At 44.2% G+C, this 19,624-nt stretch overlaps 1 protein-coding gene across 12 annotated transcripts in view; it reads left to right on the forward strand.

Annotated features, from left to right (window-relative positions):
- Window positions 1-19,624, forward strand: part of veph1 (ventricular zone expressed PH domain-containing 1) — a 62,684-nt gene that overhangs the window by 37,389 nt on the left and 5,671 nt on the right. For 4 of the 12 annotated variants that reach the window (XR_014124199.1, XR_004775868.2, XR_014124198.1 and 1 more), the window contains exons 10-13: window positions 949-1,088; window positions 1,364-1,498; window positions 9,485-9,602; window positions 19,078-19,214. Coding sequence is in view for 7 of the 12 variants with exons in the window: in XM_035525138.2 (XP_035381031.1) it covers window positions 949-1,088; window positions 1,364-1,498; window positions 9,485-9,602; window positions 19,078-19,214 (530 nt within the window). In the remaining 5 variants the exon portion in view is untranslated. The other 8 variants (XM_081716081.1, XM_081716082.1, XR_004775869.2 and 5 more) reach the window with 7 other exon arrangements.

A 19,624-nucleotide genomic window follows, 5' to 3' on the forward strand; every position in this document is an offset into this window, starting at 1 on the left:
ACCAAACAAAACTACCACAGCTGGGATGGAAGAAGTGAAGGGAAAGTGGAAGGACTCGGCATGTCCTCTCACGACTGATGTGTGGCCCCGCTGGGATTATGGCAGCCTGAGCATCTGCAGGGCGGAGGAGCGGGGTCACCAGCAGGGTCAGATCCATCCCTAAACAGAACCATCTTACACACACACACACACACACACACACACGCACAGATATACAGACACACACACGCACATGCGCGCACACACACACACACACAGACACACGCACAAACACAGATATGCAGACACACATTCAGACACTCACTCATGCAAACACATACACACACACACACACACACACTTATCCACATGCATACACGCATGCACACATATAGATACATGCACACACACACACACACACACACACAGCAGGCCCCATGTGAACATCTTTGCGTTGACCGTGACACGTGTCCTTCAGGTAGCTTCCTGCTTCCAGACTGCTCAGGTCGGGCTCGGTCATTGCCGCCCTTTGAACACTCAGATCTGTTTATCTTCCAAAACGTCCTTACTGCCACATTAAGAGGGCAGAGGCCAGTCAGCACCTTGCCCTAAGCAGCAGGGTGAACTCAGACTGACATCACTGCACTGAGCGTGTGTGTGTGTGTAAGATCGGCCCCAGTGGTTAATCCTTGGAGAGATCATGTGATCTCTAGAGAGGAAGTGATCTCACTGTTGTCAGGGTTATGTGGTGACTCTGCTGCGTGAAACTGCCAAGCTGCTCCTCTTCCTCTGTGAGGTGGAGGGATGAGACATTAGGAGTGGGGACAAATGATGGGTCCTCTAAGGTATGTGGAGGTGTGTGTGTGTGTGTGCGTGTGTGTGTGTGTGTGTGTGTGAAAGCACATCTTCCTGAGTGACATGGTCTACAGACAGTGTCCAGTAAGCCCTTGGTGTGGGTGTGTGTTGCAGACTCCCAGCGAGGCTGTGTGGCTAAGCTGTCCTTCTCCTGCCCACTCAAGGGTCATTACTGTCTGTATGGGAAGTCCAGCTTCTCTGTGTGCAGCCGCCAGCCCCACCTCTGGATACAAATCATGCTGCTCGCAATGCAGGTGAGTGTGTGTGCGTGTGTGTGTGCGTGTGTGCGTGCGTGTGTGCGTGCGTGTGCGTGTGTGTGTGTGCGCGTGTGTGTGCACATGTGTACTGATGGTGCATACACTGATGGGGTGAGTGTGTGTGTGTGTGTGTGTGTGCACATGTGTACTGATGGTGCATACACTGATGGGGAGAGTGTGTGTGTGCGTGTGTGTGTGTGTGTGCACGCACATGTGTACTGATGGTGCATACACTGATGGGGAGAGTGTGTGTGTGTGTGTGTGACCTGCAGAGTAAGAGCAGTAACCCGCTGAGCTGCGAGGATGTGTGTGTGCAGCAGCTCCGGAGACTGTGGGAGCAGGCCCAGCTGAAGGGAGGACACAGCTTTGAGCTGGCTGTCACTCAGAGTGCGTCCCCACAGAAGAAGGTACACACCCCCCTCCACCCCTGTTTTCCTCTCACCTTTACTCTCTTCCTCTTGACATTTCTCCTCCTCTCTCTTGTTTCTCCACCTTTCTTTCTTTATTGTTCTGTCTCTCTCTCTCTCTCTCTCTCTCTCTCTCTCTCGCTCTCGCGCGCTCTCTCTGCCCATGTAGCCTCCCTCTCAAAACCACTGCCCAGACAAGGGGGACACCGAGACTTCTAATTTTGCGTGTGCTCATTTGCATTTAATAATTTGCATAAGATCATTTGACCCTTTCACTCATCACATGTCCCGAAAGCACCTGACGCATCACAAGTGACCCCTCACTTCCTGTTTGCTCTGCATACTTCACTTCTAACCTATAATCCCTCACCTCTCCGTTGACCTAACAATATTTATCAGGTATTTCAAAATAAGAGTTCCAAACAGGACTAACTCAAAGTCCTCTTGATGTAACATTAGGACGTGAAGACTACCAGTCTGTATTTCCATGCTTGTTAAATCCACAGATCAGCTAATAAGGGGCTCAACACAACACACACCGATAGTCCTACTGAGGCGCTACAGAAATGACCACACTGGAGGCTCAACTCTGACAGCATTACAGGACTCACCACAATAACAATCACCAAACATGCTCTGAGGTCAAAGTTCACAAGAGCCTTTAAGATTCTGTGCTGTTCTTCGGTCATCCTGTCATACATTATCTTAACCAGAATGTCAGATCTGGATATGATCAACACCAGTAGTAGAACACATCTGTTACCTGCAGCTTTCTTGAGTGTGTGTGTTCATAGCTTGTGCTAACCATATGGGATGTTTACGTCTGGCACACGGCCATGTGCACACATATGAACATACTGAAGCGCACACACTTTTTTCTTTTCATTTTCTAAACCACTTAATCCAGTCCAGGGTCATGGGGGCAGCGCCTATCCCAACAGAACAGAACACAAGGCAGGAACCAACCCTGGACAGGACGCCAGTTCATCACACGCGCGCGCGCGCACACACGCACACACACACGCACACACACACACACACACACACACACACACACACACACACACACACACACAAGAGCAAACAGTATTACACACACACACACAAGAGCAAACAGCATTACACACACACACACGCACACACACACACACACACACACACACACACACACGTCGGGTGACCAGCACAGGGAGGTCAGGCTTACTCCACACAGGCTACAGGAGCAGTGAGGCTGCACTGCTAACCACTGGGCCTCCACACTGCTATGTTTAAGTACACTTCCCAATGAACCTATGATTTGTATACTTCTGTACGTAACTTCAACAAAATAACGTCAGTAACCAAAAATAACGTTATTGTCTCTCTTAACATTTCCAACATACCCTGCAGTTTGTGTTAAAACGGGAAAAAAAATAAGCAAGTGTCCACACATTATTATTTTCACACACACACACACGCACGGACACACACTTAGTGCATGACAGGAGTCTATTTACCTAAACTCATAAACCTTTCCTTTTTGAAGGTAAAAAAAGGTCCTTGTGTTGCCGTGACGCCACCCTGGCCTCTGACTGGTCATGTGATTTATTCTCTGTTCTACTTTTAAAGGACTAACCCTAACCCTAACCCTAACCCTGAAGGTCAGGAGAACATAGGCACAGACATAGGCTAAAGATTGAGAGAATACAAGAGCAAACAGCCTTACACAGAACACACACAAGATCAAACAGCCTTACACACCGCACACACAAGAGTAAACAGCCTTACACACCGCACACACAAGAGTAAACAGCCTTACACACTGCACACACAAGAGTAAACAGCCTTACACACTGCACACACAAGAGTAAACAGCCTTACACAGAACACACACAAGAGTAAACAGCCTTACACACCTCACACACAAGAGCAAACAGCCTTACACAGCACACACACACACACAAGAGCAAACAGCTTTATACACACACACACACACACACACACACACACACACACACAAGAGCAAACAGCCTTACAGACCGCGCGGGCACACACACACACACACACACACACACCAGCATTACACACAGACAAACACAAGAGCCTTACAGAGCACACACACACACACACACAAGAGCAAACAGCATTACACACACACACACACACACACAAGAGCAAACAGCATTACACACACACACACACACACACAAGAGCAAACAGCATTACACACACACACACACAAGAGCAAACAGCCTTACAGAGCGCGCGTGCACGCACACACACACACAACAGCATTACACACAGACAAACACAAGAGCCTTACAGAGCACACACACACACACACAAGAGCAAACAGCATTACACACACACACACACACAAGAGCAAACAGCATTACACACACACACACACACACAAGAGCAAACAGCATTACACACACACACACACACACACACAAGAGCAAACAGCATTACACACACACACACAAGAGCAAACAGCATTACACACACACACACACACACACAAGAGCAAACAGCATTACACACACACACACACACACAAGAGCAAACAGCATTACACACACACACACACACACACACAAGAGCAAACAGCATTATACACACACACACACACACACACACAAGAGCAAACAGCATTACACACACACACACACACACACACACACACACAAGAGCAAACAGCATTATACACACACACACACACACACACAAGAGCAAACAGCATTATACACACACACACACACACACACAAGAGCAAACAGCATTACACACACACACACACACACACAAGAGCAAACAGCATTACACACACACACACACACACAAGAGCAAACAGCATTACACACACACACACACACACAAGAGCAAACAGCATTACACACACACACACACACACAAGAGCAAACAGCATTATACACACACACACAAGAGCAAACAGCATTACACACACACACACACACACACAAGAGCAAACAGCCTTACAGAGCGCGCGCGCGCGCACACACACACACACACACACACACACACACACACACACAAGAGCAAACAGCTTTACAGAGCACACACACATGGAGGCAGGCTGAAACACATTAAGCATATCAAGCTAATGACAAACAAGAGTCACCTGTGATCCGTTTTAAAATGGAAGAGGACGGTTTTGTACGGTTTGGTGCGCCAAGCCTTTCCATGGGAAAGGCATATTATTGTCTTATTATTATAATTATATTATTGTTGTTGTTGTTGTTATTGTTATTGCTGAAATTCCCTTCCAACATAAACAGAGCTTGTCTGCTGGTGAGACTTGAATGGTCTACTGAGAGAGAATAGGGAATTATGGGGGCATGATAAAACCATACACACACACATACAAAACACATACATACACACACACAAACACACAAAACACATGGACACACACAACCACACACAGGCGCGCACAAATTCCAGTGGTGTCCCCTTGGACCATTCAAAACTGTATGATGATTTTTTAATGACACAGAGAGACAGTTTCTTTCCATGGAAGAGAGAGTGAGATGAATCATTCCCATTTGCAGGAGCATTCCTTGGTATGCTGCAAGGGGCCGTACATCTTCATACAAGGAGAGTTTTCCTGATTAAAAGACGGGGAGGGACCGCTGGAGGTCTGTGTGGAATTTACTCTCACCACCATCTTGAAGGCATTAGAAGCATGTCGTTTTGGCAGTGACAGATTATAGCATGGAAGAGGTAGAAAAATGAGTCTGCGTTGCCATGCGGAGACCTTACAAAGCTTCCATTGTTTTCATTTCAGAGTGTATTTACTGTGGAGTTGATAAGAAGCTTAGTGGATGTGTATGCGCACATTAGACAGAGCAGGAAAGAGAGAGAGAGAGAGAGAGAGAGAGAGAAAGGAAGGAACAGGATACTCCACAAGTGGATATAGTTTTGCAGCAGGAGAAGGGAAGGACGCCCCTCAGCATTGTGGGCTTCAAGTTTAAATTTTGGCAGGAACAGCTGATCGGAGAGAAAGACTGGGCTCTACTACCCTGGCCTCTGCTCCTCTGGGCTCTACTACCCTGGCCTCTGCTCCTCTGGGCTCTACTACCCTGGCCTCTGCTCCTCTGGGCTCTACTACCCTGGCCTCTGCTCCTCTGGGCTCTACTACCCTGGCCTCTGCTCCTCTGGGCTCTACTACCCTGGCCTCTGCTCCTCTGGGCTCTACTACCCTGGCCTCTGCTCCTCTGGGCTCTACTACCCTGGCCTCTGCTCCTCTGGGCTCTGCTCCTCTGGCCTCTACTACCCTGGCCTCTGCTCCTCTGGCCTCTACTACCCTGGCCTCTGCTCCCCTGGGTTCTGCTCCTCTTGGCTCTTCTACCCCTGGACTCTGCTCCCCTGGGCTCTGCTCCTCCTCCAGCAACCCTGACCTTCCTGGCCTGCACACAGGGGCCTTTTGGCTTCCGACGTGGTGGAAGTAGTTGAAATGTGGTTTCCTTATCAGTATCAAGACTGCTGTAGTTCTGTTGATCCGGTCGGGTCTGATCAACTGTTTGGATCACTGAGGGAGAAAGAGGAAAGGTTTATCTCCCCCAAGATATATAAATATAATGGGAAATACCCCTGAAATATCCCTGAAATTCCCCCAAAGATGCCTCCAGTAAAACCACACAGCAAAAACCTCAGTATATAAATTCAACACCTAGAGTGTGCTCACTCATGTCCCCTGGGACATCCATAACCACTTCACATTAGGTCTTAATAAAGCTTTGTTGTCCTGGCTTGATCAAGTGGTCTGAAGTGATTACAACAAAGTGATCTGTGGTTTGCTCTTCGTCACTTCCTGTGCTGAGTCACTCTGAGTCAATGGTATACTAGCTGGTAGCGGGAAGATCACACACATTCCTGTTGTGTTCATGTGCTCGCCGGGAATTCCTGTCGCCTGCGTGCCAAATCAAATTTGCAAATCAGCAACTAACAGCAACTGATTCTTCCAAGAGACACATCTGTTGATTTAGTAAAATGTTGCTCTGTGGCAGAAGCAAACGTCTGCCTGTTATGAGCACATCTGGCAGAAGGATGTATGATTGTCTAAGAATTGTGATTTCACCGCGTCCAGTTGCCAGCTAGAGACATTTAACCAGCAGTTCTGTTTCCAAAGGTTCCTACAATAAACATCCAACTATAAACAAGTAACCCATGATGGAATTGCCGTTAACAGGTATCGTGCGAGATAAACCCCTGCTGGGCATTTTTTGTTGACGCTTACTGCAGTTTTGTCTCTCAATCCCAGTAGTCATCCATGCATACGTCAAATCCCTACAGCGAGTGACACTGCTAGTCAAGCTGCCCTGCACAGTGTTGATCATGGTTTAAGGAGAGTGATGCATAGAGTAGGCCGTGTGGGATGACCTTCCTACCTACCGTATGGCGCATATAGTGTCAGACTGATGGATTTACCCTAACACAGATGCCGCAGCTGTACTTGCTGGTCTTTATATAAAACAAGCCCCCAACTCACTTTGGCAAGCGGAGCATTGTTGAGGATTTCAATACCATTACCTCATGTGCATACATTTAACTTGCTCAGGATTTCATCAGCTTTCCGGGAATGACAACCTCTGTTAGGGGTCTTTTTCACAACATGTGCATATGTTGGAGGGAAAACTGAGGGCCCATGCGCATCAAGATTCTTCGCGGTAATGGTGATGATTGTTATAATACCGAGGACGACCACATGCGTGCTTGAATAATTGCGTTGATTAGCATGTGAAAGCTACCAACAGCACCAGCGCTCCTTGTCTGGGCAATGAGAAATCCAGAGCCCGGGGCCTGCAGACCTCACACAGCTTCCTCACACACTCCTCCTGTCAGTCCACACATCTGTTCGCACCTGAACGAGTTTGCGCGACACCTGAGCAAAGTGGAGCAGGCCTGTGGAACCCTTGCTTTGGGTGTATGCCATGAAGAGCAAAATGACCATGAAAAGTGCTCAGGCTCGAAGTCCAGGGAGCCTGCTGTGCGCCAAGCGCCAGAGCCTTGAGGCAAGAAGCCCGTTCATGTCAGCCTGTCTCTGCTGAACTCTCCATGGACGGAGTGTGATACTTTTTGTGCAAACACAACGATTCTGATCAAAGCTTAGACAGCTGTGGCATATTTTGAACCCTGTCGTCAGCCAGGAAACACGAACCTCATCAGACCCCCACCCCTCCTCCCGCCTAATGGTGGAGAGTGTAAGCTGTGTCACTGACAGATTTGTAACAGGTAGAAAATACTCAGTTTTCTTTTACACAGTAACCCATTCTCTTTCCCACACATGGTCCTGCTTTAGTCTGGGTCATTCTGTTACCCCCAGCTTCATGAAGCACAGTACCTGCACAATACATGCACAGTGCATGCACGGTACCATTGTTTAGGGTTTGCAATGGTGCTTTTTTGTAAACAAATGGTGATATGCCGTCTCCAACTAATTCAGATAGTCTGAGGTGAATTCTGCAGTGAACTACATCAATCTCCAGGCAAATATTAACAGAAGCTGTAAAGTGGATTGCTGGATGGTCCGTCTATAATCTCTGTCGTGTTTTGCCAACAGACGAACCCCAAGCATTCTTGGCATTTCCCTCGGGGAGTGTGAGGATTAAACTTTATGATCTGTTAGAGTACCCCCAGGTTTAAACACAGCATATCATGTGTAGCCTCACAGGACATCGCGCTTGCTAAACTCTCTCTGGATAGATTAGCACTCAGCTGCAACTCGTAACAATATCCCAGTCCACCTAGTGGGACTTCTTCCCTGACTCTTTATAACGACTTTGTGGAATGGAAGAGGAATATGGTCTTGTTTTTTTTAGCAATCTGTGAGACAGGTAATATTGCTGTGTCATGCTCTGAAAGAATGCTCTGAAAGGAACCATTACCATCCATTTCTCCAATCTCCTCGTCTGTGAGTCTGAAGGTGACTAATGTTGCATCCCTAAGGGATGCTGCATAGTTCACCACCAACCAGAACGCTCGGCTATGACTCATGAGGTCGTGACCGTGGTCCCAGTCCATGGCTACTGCCATTGTGCCTTCAAGCAAGCCACACCAAATTGCTACATCGGGGATGACTGTGCAGTTGCTTAATGGAGAGTATCTGGGGCCAAAACAAGCAGTAGATAGAGGTGAATCTTAGGGAACATGTAGAAAGACGCATAATGGTGGATCTCTTCTCCAGGGGAAAACAGACGTGTGTGCCAGAGGAAATTAGCTTCTTGGAATTGTGCTGAAGGGTTCCTCCTAACCCTTCCACAGGATGTTTGTGACATTTCTTTTCTGAAATAATTTGGCTAAACGTGATAACTTTATGTACTGGTTTTGATTTCTCTGCAAATGCATCACGTCCTAACAACGTTGTGAGCCCTGCGTCTTGGCAACTGGCTCCTTCACGGGGCCACATCTGGTGAGCTTAGATGAAGTGTTTAATTAGCTTCAAGCAGCGTCTTTATGATGAAAGATGTTATGGATTCTGAAAGTTATGAACGTCGGAAATGCCACATGGAACCTTTCACATACTATAAAAATGGAACCTACAGTTCTAAGAACTTGAGCACACACCATAAGACCCGTCTGGACACTTTGGTTTCCAAGCAATATTTATCAAGGTTGTGCTGTTGTACAAAACACAACAGAACACTTAAAACTCATGTATTTCTCTAATTTTGTTTAATGCAGTTGAGATACAGATTGGAACGTCTGTGGTGATAGACACTCATATTCCAAGTGATTTGTCATTGTTATTTTGAGTGTTTGTTCTTTTCTAATTTTCCCCATAAGGCCGCGTGGTACTGTGCTGCTCAGTGAGGATGGCCAAACTGCTGTGCCTGAGAGCGACTGAAACTGAAGCACTGCCAACGGAGCTCATCTGCCTAACCTGTTACTTTTTCTCTCTCTTTTTCGCCATTTGTTTTTATTCTCTATCCAGCCCTTCGTGCTGCTCTCACCCTGGTACTTTTATGTTCTGCCTCTCTGTTCAAGGACCTGGACAGGATTCAGATCCACCTGGAGGAGGTTCGATTCTTTGATCTCTTTGGCTACAGCGAGGAGGAAGGCGAATGGCTGTGTTTCATGTGCAACAATCCCGAGAAGGCCACAGGTAAAGATTCCGGTTTGACTTCCCGTGCAGACTACGGATCACGCGATGGGCGAAACGAGGGAAAATGCCAGTGAACTTGTCATTGAAGCTGATATTAGTCCTCATAGGTTTACAGCTTAGTCATGAACCTGAAGTGATTTCAAGGAAGCACTCTTCTAAAATCGTGGAACCTCTGTCCATCAAAGTCAGGTTGAAGGCTTCTAACCTGAAGAGAAGGCATGGGATTTTAATGGTTACGTTGGCTCGTAGCTCTCTGAAGCTCATAGTCCATTTCAATGGAGAGATTAGAGCTCCTTAGAGACTGGTCAGTTCCTTAGAGACTGCTCAGCCCCTTAGTTGCATCCGGGAAATACGCCTAGTTACTTTTTAATAGTAGTAGTATTAATAATAGTAGTAGTAGTAGTAGGAGTAGTATTATAGTAATAGTAGTAGTAGTATTAATAGTAGTAGTAGTAGTAGTAGTAGTAGTAGTAGTAGTATTATAGTAATAGTAGTAGTAGTATTAATAGTAGTAGTAGTAGTAGTAGTAGTAGTAGTACTAGTAGTAGGAGTAGTAATAGTAGTATTATAGTAATAGTAGTAGTAGTATTAATAGTAGGAGTAGTAGGAGTAGTATTATAGTAATAGTAGTAGTAGTAGTATTAATAGTAGTAGGAGTAGTATTATAGTAATAGTAGTGGTAGTATTAATAGTAGTAGTAGTAGTAGTATTATAGTAATAGTAGTAGTAGTAGTATTAATAGTAGTAGTAGTAGTATAGTAGTAGTAGTATTAATAGTAGGAGTAGTAGGAGTAGTAGTAGGAGTAGTATAGCAGTAGTAGTATTAATAGTAGGAGTAGTAGGAGTAGTAGTAGTAGTAGTATAGTAGTAGTAGTATTAATAGTAGTAGTAGTATTAATAGTAGTAGGAGTAGGAGTAGTAGTATTATAGTAATAGTAGTAGTAGTATTAATAGTAGGAGTAGTAGGAGTAGTAGTAGTAGTATAGTAGTAGTAGTATTAATAGTAGTAGTAGTAGGAGTAGTAGTATTATAGTAATAGTAGTAGTATTATATTAATAGTAGTAGTAGTAGTAGGAGTAGTATTATAGTAGTAGTAGTAGTAGCAGTAGTATTAATAGTAGTAGTAGTAGTATAGTAGTAGTAGTATTAATAGTAGTAGTAGTAGGAGTAGTATTATAGTAGTAGTAGTAGTATTAATAGTAGTAGTAGTAGTAGTAGTATATTAATAGTAGTAGTAGTATTATATTAATAGTAGTAGTAGTAGTATTAATAGTAGTAGTAGTAGTATAGTAATGGTAGTAGTAGTAGTATAGTAATAGTAGTAGTATTATATTAATAGTAGTAGTAGTAGTATTAATAGTAGTAGTAGTAGTATAGTAATAGTAGTAGTAGTAGTATTAATAGTAGTAGTAGTAGTATATTAATAGTAGTAGTAGTAGTAGGAGTAGTATTATAGTAATAGTAATAGTAGTAGGAGTAGTATTATAGTAATAGTAGTAGTATTAATAGTAGTAGTAGTAGTAGTAGTAGGAGTAGTATTATAGTAATAGTAGTAGTAGTATTAATAGTAGTAGTAGTAGTAGTAGTATTATAGTAATAGTAGTATTAATAGTAGTAGTAGTAGTAGTAGTAGTAGTATTATAGTAATAGTAGTAGTAGTATTAATAGTAGTAGTGGTAGTAGTACTAGTAGTAGGAGTAGTAATAGTAGTATTATAGTAATAGTAGTAGTAGTATTAATAGTAGTAGTAGGAGTAGTAATAGTAGTATTATAGTAATAGTAGTAGTAGTATTAATAGTAGTAGTAGTAGTAGTAGTAGTATTATAGTAGTAGTAGTAGTAGTAGTACTAGTAGTAGGAGTAGTAATAGTAGTATTATAGTAATAGTAGTAGTAGTATTAATAGTAGTAGTAGGAGTAGTAGTATTATAGTAGTAGTAGTATTAATAGTAGTAGTGGTAGTAGTACTAGTAGTAGGAGTAGTAATAGTAGTATTATAGTAATAGTAGTAGTAGTATTAATAGTAGTAGTAGTAGTAGTAGTAGTAGTATTATAGTAATAGTAGTAGTAGTAGTAGTAGTAGTAGTACTAGTAGTAGGAGTAGTAATAGTAGTATTATAGTAATAGTAGTAGTAGTATTAATAATAGTAGTAGTAGTAGTAGTAGTATTATAGTAATAGTAGTAGTAGTAGTAGTAGTATTATAGTAATAGTTGTAGTATAGTAGAAGAAGAAGATGATGAGGGAAGAGGCCAAAGAAGTGGGAGCTACTGTCCCAATGGAGAGCGCTAAATCAGAGCAGCAGTAGAACATGGCCTATTTAGTGAATGGCGTCTTTGTTTTCTCTTGATCCCATACAACTGGAGCCCATAATTGCGCTTGTTTTACTTTGTGACCTCTCCAGAGAAACAGATGTGACTGATACTAGAGGTCTGGCATAAGAAAGTATTGAATCCTTTGCAAAGTACCAGTGCCTTTGGCATTGAGCTATTTACCAACAACGGCAAACCAGATTTGAAATAGTTTTTTCATGGATGAAAAGGGGTTTTTTTTTGACTCGCAGCAGGATAATCCAGGATGCTCTTAAAAGTTTAGAAAATATAATGTTTTTTTGGGAAATGTTCAGATATTTACACACACTAAGTTCACTGTCAAATGTTTTGCATCTTAGTACTTGATCATGTCAAAGTGATTATGCTCCAACACAGTTGCCAAAGACATGGTAGTGGACAGGGAAACTGTGCCAGATGGAAACAGTGCCATATTGTTCTTGGCTGGACTTTAAGCATCTGCATTGTCCCTTCATTGTGATACTTCCCGATCGTTGAAGCAAACAGGTCACTGGAGGTCACCCTCACCTCACACCTGGATCAGTGTGTCATCAGGGCAAAGTTTCCCATCAACACATGACAGGATGGAAAATGGAAAATGGTCTGAGATTAGGAAATTTCATCTGACCTCGGCTTCAACGGAGCAGCGCTCACCAGATGCCCTGCCGGGCATTTTCATCTACTGTCATAACGATACCCAGATGAGTCCTCCACTATCCCACAGTTCACACTGAGTATATCATGTGTTTAACAGTAAGTGGAACTACAGTCGCCTTGTTGATAGAAGCCCAAAGACAATGGCTGCAGATCCCAGTAAGGCAGAAGGGTCAGAGACTTCCCCCTAGCAGAGAACCCAGATGGACTCTTCTGGATTATGAACCGAGAGGGCTCCGCTCATGGCCTACCCAAGCCCCGACCAAGCCCTGCCCAGGCCCCACGCCTGTGAAGCAGCATCAGCACCAAGGAGCTCTGTAAAGACTCTCTGTTTCTGTCTAGATGCCAGTTCTGAGTTTAGGTGACGGGTTGCCTTGTCAGTTTTCTCAGTTTTTGGTTTTGCTTCCTGGTGAACTCACTTTTTATGAGGTTTTTCTTTCTGTTCAATAAAGTTTATACTTGAATTCTGCCATGGACATCACCTTCGCTTTGTGTCAGGAAGGTTGTGCACCCTGGAATAAAAGTGTCTTAGAATTACCCTTTATTCCCCCACCTGGATCAGATAGTAAATCAGTTGTTTTTCTTGGCAAGCACCCACATGCAGACAGCATTTGGCAGATGCTCTTACTACAGGTGCTATGCTTAGTCAATTTCCTTGGATATGAATCTGCCTTGGCCTGTTACTTTGTACTAAAATGTCTTTAAAGCTACCTGTATTCAGAGATGGCCAGAGAGCATGAGTCACACGGGGACTGGGAAATTATTTTTGCAGGATCCGTGTCCAGTTCTGAAAGTTTCCCTGATTTTCCTCACTAGACACTTCCATTTGGGATTATTCATGTTACCTTCGCTGCAAAAATGACATTTTAGCAAGTGAAAACATCTGGAATGTAAGCAGTATATGTACTTCTCATTATGAGAACACTATAAAATAATTATATGTTTATTTAACTTATTTATAAACAGTTGTACTAATTAGAAGTGCATAATTGAGTAAATTAACTTACTGCATTGGCAAACAATATTACTTCCTGTAAGCATTTGGGAGGAGGTGTGCTAGATGTATTACCTAGGTTAGACATAGATGTAGATGTTTTTGTTTGCTGTGTTGGCGAATAGTTTTTTTTTGGAAAGAGTTTGTCCATTGGTAAATGAATAGGGGCTTATATTTGTTTAGATTGCAGGCGAGTCTATGTTGTCAGCTTGAACCAAGCCACGCTGACGAGGGAGGCTGAGCCGAGTCATGCCCCGCCCCCGACGAGGGAGGCTGAGCCGAGTCATGCCCCGCACCCTGACGAGGGAGGCTGAGCAGAGCAGAGCTCTCTCCTCCTGTTCCTCACTAGTTGTCAGGTTTCATTCGGCACCCGCAGTCTCATGGCCAGGAGGGTCACCTGAGGGTTACCCCTGCTGAGAGCAAGGCCTGACTGGAACAGATCCTGTAATCACTCATTCATATCCATTTCCCCCCTGGAACTGTTCATTTGTGGTAATTGGCTTTTTGGGCATCAACCTCGTGTGACAGATGTAAGCGTGCTTGTGTGTGAATAAGCGAGCATTTGTGAGCATGTGTGTGTGTGTTCAGCACAGGGCTGGAGAAAATACCAGATTTGATTATTTTGGGCTCATTATAGCATACATTTTCTTGCTATATTCAATCATAACTTGTTGGGGAAAGTAAACAGTACCTCAGTTATAAGAAACAGAAGCATCAGAAGCATCTCATTAAGAACACTGTTCTTTGTGTTCTAGGAGCATATCCAACATCCATCACTGGCATTGGTTTGTTTGTCAAACTTGTGCATAATAATAACAAATTTATAATATTCTGAGCTGATTGTCTTCCATTATGAAAACATTAGTAACTATGGCGATAAAGGGGAGAGGAGGTTGGGTGTTTGATTTGTGGTGTTAAAACCAGTTGTCCAAGAATGCGTAAATTGTTATTTTAACTTTTAATTTACAGTATTCTGGACAAGGCCTTTGTAGCCAAAGCATGTAGGCTCACAGGAGGAGTTCAGTATCCATGGAGACGTGGTCTCAGTGTAGAAAGTTCTAGGATGGTAGCGGTGATTGCACAGAGTTGGTCTATAAAGGAGCAGATATTTAGGGGGAAGGATTTAACATTTGTTCGAGCTGTTGAACCTCTCATGTCTTGCTTTGGTGGCCAGTGCCTTGAGTGGAGGAGCCATTAAAAAAATAACCTGATGACATAGCCAGATAGTAGCCATTTATGCCACTGAGAGATTTGTTATTATTAACAAATCTTTATTATTGTTTACACAGGAAGTGGATGTTATAAGGCAGAATGAAAGGGCCATTTTAAACCACAGACACTCGTTAAGCAAACGAGCTCGCGAGCACACAGCTGTCATCTCCCGGCCGTCCGTGGCCTGTGGGAGGGGTTCCATGTCTGAGAGGGGGCCGTAGTGATGTTTTAATAGGGTGTGTGGAATGCTTACCGAGCGGCGCGCAGAGCGCAGCCGGCCTTGGGTCCAGCGGAATGGAGGTCCTGGTTTTGTGTGCGAGGTGCGGTGCCAAGCACAGTGAGAGAGGATGCTCTCTGGAGTCTGGCTCAGGGGCCTATCGCGCCAGAGACGTTACAGCTGCACGGCCAAAGAACCGCAGAGACACCGTGTCCCAGACCACTTGGGTCAGTGTGTTAGTGGATGATGACTTGGATATTGTCACTGCATTTGGTTAGCACAGAGAAGTCGTTAGTACACATGTCACACATAAATATAACACACATATTATGCACAAGGATGTGAGTGGCTTGGTAAATATGGGCCAATGTCACATGTAAAAAAAACTCTGGTTTCTACTTGGATTTCCATTTGGTTGGTGAAAAATATTAATAATTTGATTATAAACAATTGTTTGAAAAAAGAAGCAGTTAAATTTGTCTTTGTTTATTCGTTTTAACAGTGCTTTTCATGTGATATCTATGCTTTTTTTTTTAAGAAAATAAATTGTTTGCAAAGTTCAACTTTTAATACTGAAGCGTTTGTAACTACACTAAACCCTAAAGTCCAAACTGTAATATATGTCTGCGTCCTGTCCCAGTATAAATCAGTTCCAACCCACATCTTGGCATATTTACTGAAAACAACAAAATTCAAAAGGAGAACTTTATACTTCACCTGTTCCACATTACCATCTGCAGAAACCTCCGGGCTGTAGATTACCCATGTTCTGTGCCTTCTGAGACACAGAGGGGAAGTGCTCTGGGTCTGATGGTTAGCAGTTATGTTGCCTGATTCAATAAGGGAAGACGTTCCTGGGCTGATGAAGGACAAACATAATGAGATCTCTAGGAGATCGGCTCAGCGTACTTTCCTTTTTTTGGTGTAAATATACAATTGTAGTTTGTTCTGTTTATTTTGGGCCCTTTGATTACTCGTCAGCAGCGAGCACAGAACAGAAGAAGGCTGAAGGGATGATATCTGTGTCGCCCCAGTGCTGTGCACGCCTGTGTTACACCTCAGACGTTCAGAAACCCTTGATTGGTTAACTTTTTCAATGGTTTTGTCCTAAGAAGACTATTCCGTTCAGTTCTGTTTTATTTTCATGGCACCGTAGACTGTGGCATCTTTACACAAACGCGTCCGCGCCCGCAGGCCGTGTGCGGCGGTTGTCGTGGGCCCATGAGTGGCAGACTCCACGCTTCCCCAGTGGGTTCATCTCTTGACTTCCAGCCCATGCACTTCTAGCTGCTGTTTTCTGATGTGGAGCTGGAACCACGGCTTCTTGGCGGCAAGCGGCCGTGCTTCTGGCCCAGGAAAGACGAGGAGAGGCTGAGGCAAACCATGTTCTCAGCAGATGCCTTCTGCCTTCTGGTGACCATGTACCAAACAGTGCAGCGTCAGTGCCCAGGGAATTCTGGAACATTCTCCATAGTAATGAAAACTGCCCACCTTTAGAAAGATCAACAACGCTGGGTTTATAACAGCAGCAGACTGAGGAGACTCGGGGCCTCTCAGGAGATATACGGTCCATTAGAGGTTGAAGTTAGTGGGCTTTACTCTCACGACAGGACTCTGGTCTTTTTCAACTCAAAGCCTCATAGAAGGCCTTCAGAACGGCTGAGGCTTTCAGGATATTAGACGGGTCATGAGGAAGTTCTTAGGTTGGAGATAAGGATGGGGACTGGAGAAGCTCTTTCAGAGGGGCCCTCGGTGCCGGCTGGGTTGATCAGAACGTGACTGTGCTGCAGGATCTGGCCAGGATTGCCCACGTCGTTGGCAACCCAGTGGTTTCTGCACACAGTGCCTTACGTCCACAGCAGTTTGATTCGCTGGTGTTGTTCTTCATTAGCAAATCGGCGCTGAGATTTTTGGAAAATGCAGAGCACAGATGGCTCTAATGACTGCCCTTTTGTTCTTTTTACATGTTACATGCATCATTCACACGCACACATAGAGAGAGAGAACAAGAGGAAGAAGACAGGGATACTGAGGGAGACGAAGAGGGAAGGTTCATTTGGCAACTGTGGAGATTTAGGGCATATCCGAAAGTCGAGCCTAACTCAATATTTACCGTTGCCAGTTTTGTATGAGTCATGTGTAGGAGATAAAGAAACCGGGTTCTAATATTAATTCTTCATTGTCAAGTCAGTTCATGCATTATGTCCTTTAAGTCCAATAAAGCACTTTTGAGATATTGCTCGGTACCAGTTAATAATCTGTACAAAACGAAAACGCCACAGACTTTGGGGATTTCCAGCACACAATTCATGGTTATTCCAGAACAGGGTGCTGATCTGGTCCTCAAACAGGATGACCCAATGGTGCTCGTTTGGCCAAGACTACCAAATGACATCAGTTAGACCTTTAAGTTTCCAGCAACTCCTATTAGCAGGAAGCCAAGGCTACTAGCATGGAGGGAGAGTGGCATATGACAAAGCAATTCTCTAGTACTCAGTTTTGTTCTAGAATGGCGGGGGTCCGCATGTCCACATGTTTGGTAGCACCTAGAGTCCTTTCTTTCTTAATCTCACACGGGGATATCAAAGAGCATCAGACTGCTTCCCTGATTTATGCGGTCCTGGAAAAAAGTAAGCCTGCAGACAATGTAGCTCTTTGTGCCGATCCTGGAAGAGTTGCAACCCCACTTCCTGTTTGCTAGAACTGGCCAGTGTGGATGATCAACGGAGCCCTTAGTCACCCTACTGTTTGGTTAAGGCACAGCCAGCTCACAGGAGGGAGAGGCAGCTGAGTATCTGCACACCAAAACACAGATTTGATTTATCTAGTGAGAGCATGTTAGCGTAGACCCACCCAAGGCTACTAGCCTAGAGCCAGAGTGGCACACCACAAAGCAATGTTCCAGCATTCTAGAACTGGAGTGCAATGCTCTAGAACCCGGTTCTGTTCTAAAACTTGGCTCGTATGGTCTGTTTCCTCAGCCTGTTCACCCACTTACTGTTAGTTATTCGGTGGGTCGTTAACAGTTCTCGTTTACAGGATTTTAAGTTGGTCACTCTGGACACTCTTTGTCCAAATGGTTTATCAACAAGTTTAAAGTAATTAATGGTGTTTAAAAGTTAGTCCATTAAGATAAAAAGTGGAGATGTGAACTGAGGTTTTCTATCTGTTGAGGTTTGTTTGCCCAGGATCCACGTGTGTTGTTCCTCGCCTGTGACAGCCTTGTTAAACTCACTAAACAAATATGCACTTTATAAGCAAAATGAGAGAAAGAATGTATTCTAGGGCACACGACGTCCCATTCTAAGTTTTTGCCCTAAAAGACCAAGATCCTTGGTTTAGCGCAGAACAACAATGAGTTAGCGTATCATAAACTGGTGGATGTTAGGTGTGTATGCTTGGACCAGAGAAGAATACATTTACCTTTACATTTATATTTATAAATTACATTTACATTTCTATATTATATTTAGCAGACGCTCTTATTCAGAGCGACTTACAAAAGTGGTTTGTCATTTACTCACAGAATACACCCTAGTAACCTACAGTATAGTAGGTTAGAGTCCAATGTACCATTGAAGGTATATTGACAACAACAGTGTAATAATAAATAGACAACATCAGTGTAATAATCAATACCCTACAATGAGTATTAGTTTTAGTTAGTCAACATAGGAGCAGGGTCAGTGGTCATTTAAACAATCCACAGATGGGTCTTCAGTCTGCATTTGAAGACTGCAGAGCTGACTCAGTGGCTGCATCCAAAAGCGTCTCTGGCAAAATAATGTCCCCTTCACATTTCCTGCCAGCTTACATCGTTGAACACCTCCTGTGACATATTGATCTGGTAGAAGACCCAGAATGTGTTATCTCCTCAGTGCAATAATCGTACATAGCAGTAAAGCAGCAATGTAGCATGTGTTTTGTGTGCAGATGTTGGAGTGTGAGGGAGAGAACCGGAGCAGTAATTGGGCTGTTAGGCTCTCACACCACATGAAATATACTATGAACCGTAAATGATTTGGTTTTTTTTGCGCCTTTACAGCAGAGATGTTGCTTTTGCCGTTTCAGTCGTGAACCAGGATGGTCGGCCGCTCATGGAGGGCAAGCTGAAGGAGAAGCAGGTGCGCTGGAAGTTCCTGAAGCGCTGGAAAACGCGCTACCTCACTCTCGCCGGCAATCAGCTCCTCTTCCGAAAGGGAAAATCAGTAGGTCCTCGTATATCCCATCAAAGCCGTGAGCTAACTGCCCACCTCCTGCTTCCCATCCAGCCTGTGACCTCCCCCGATAACAAACAACTCCTGCAGTTGTTTGTCTTAATGTTTTGTGCACCTCTCATAATTAACTCATGATGAGACAGCCAGTGGACCCGTGGAAAACCTCATCTCGTGATAAAGGTCTGAATTTCCTTAGGGGGATTCACTTAGGGGGATTCACTGATGCGGGACCTAGTACAGGGTCTGGGGGTACTCCAAAAGCATGAGGCACGATTGCTGTAACTTCATGACTCATGCCTTTTTATCGGAAAAAATGAAAATTAACACCCTGAAGTGGGGGGGGGGTGTAGCATGGGGGGTAACCCTGCATAGAAAACCCTCCACTTTGTGTTTTTGTGTGT

The sequence above is a fragment of the Electrophorus electricus genome, chromosome 6, assembly GCF_041902795.1.
Source record: "Electrophorus electricus isolate QZ-2024a chromosome 6, ASM4190279v1, whole genome shotgun sequence".
Lineage (NCBI taxonomy): Eukaryota > Metazoa > Chordata > Actinopteri > Gymnotiformes > Gymnotidae > Electrophorus > Electrophorus electricus.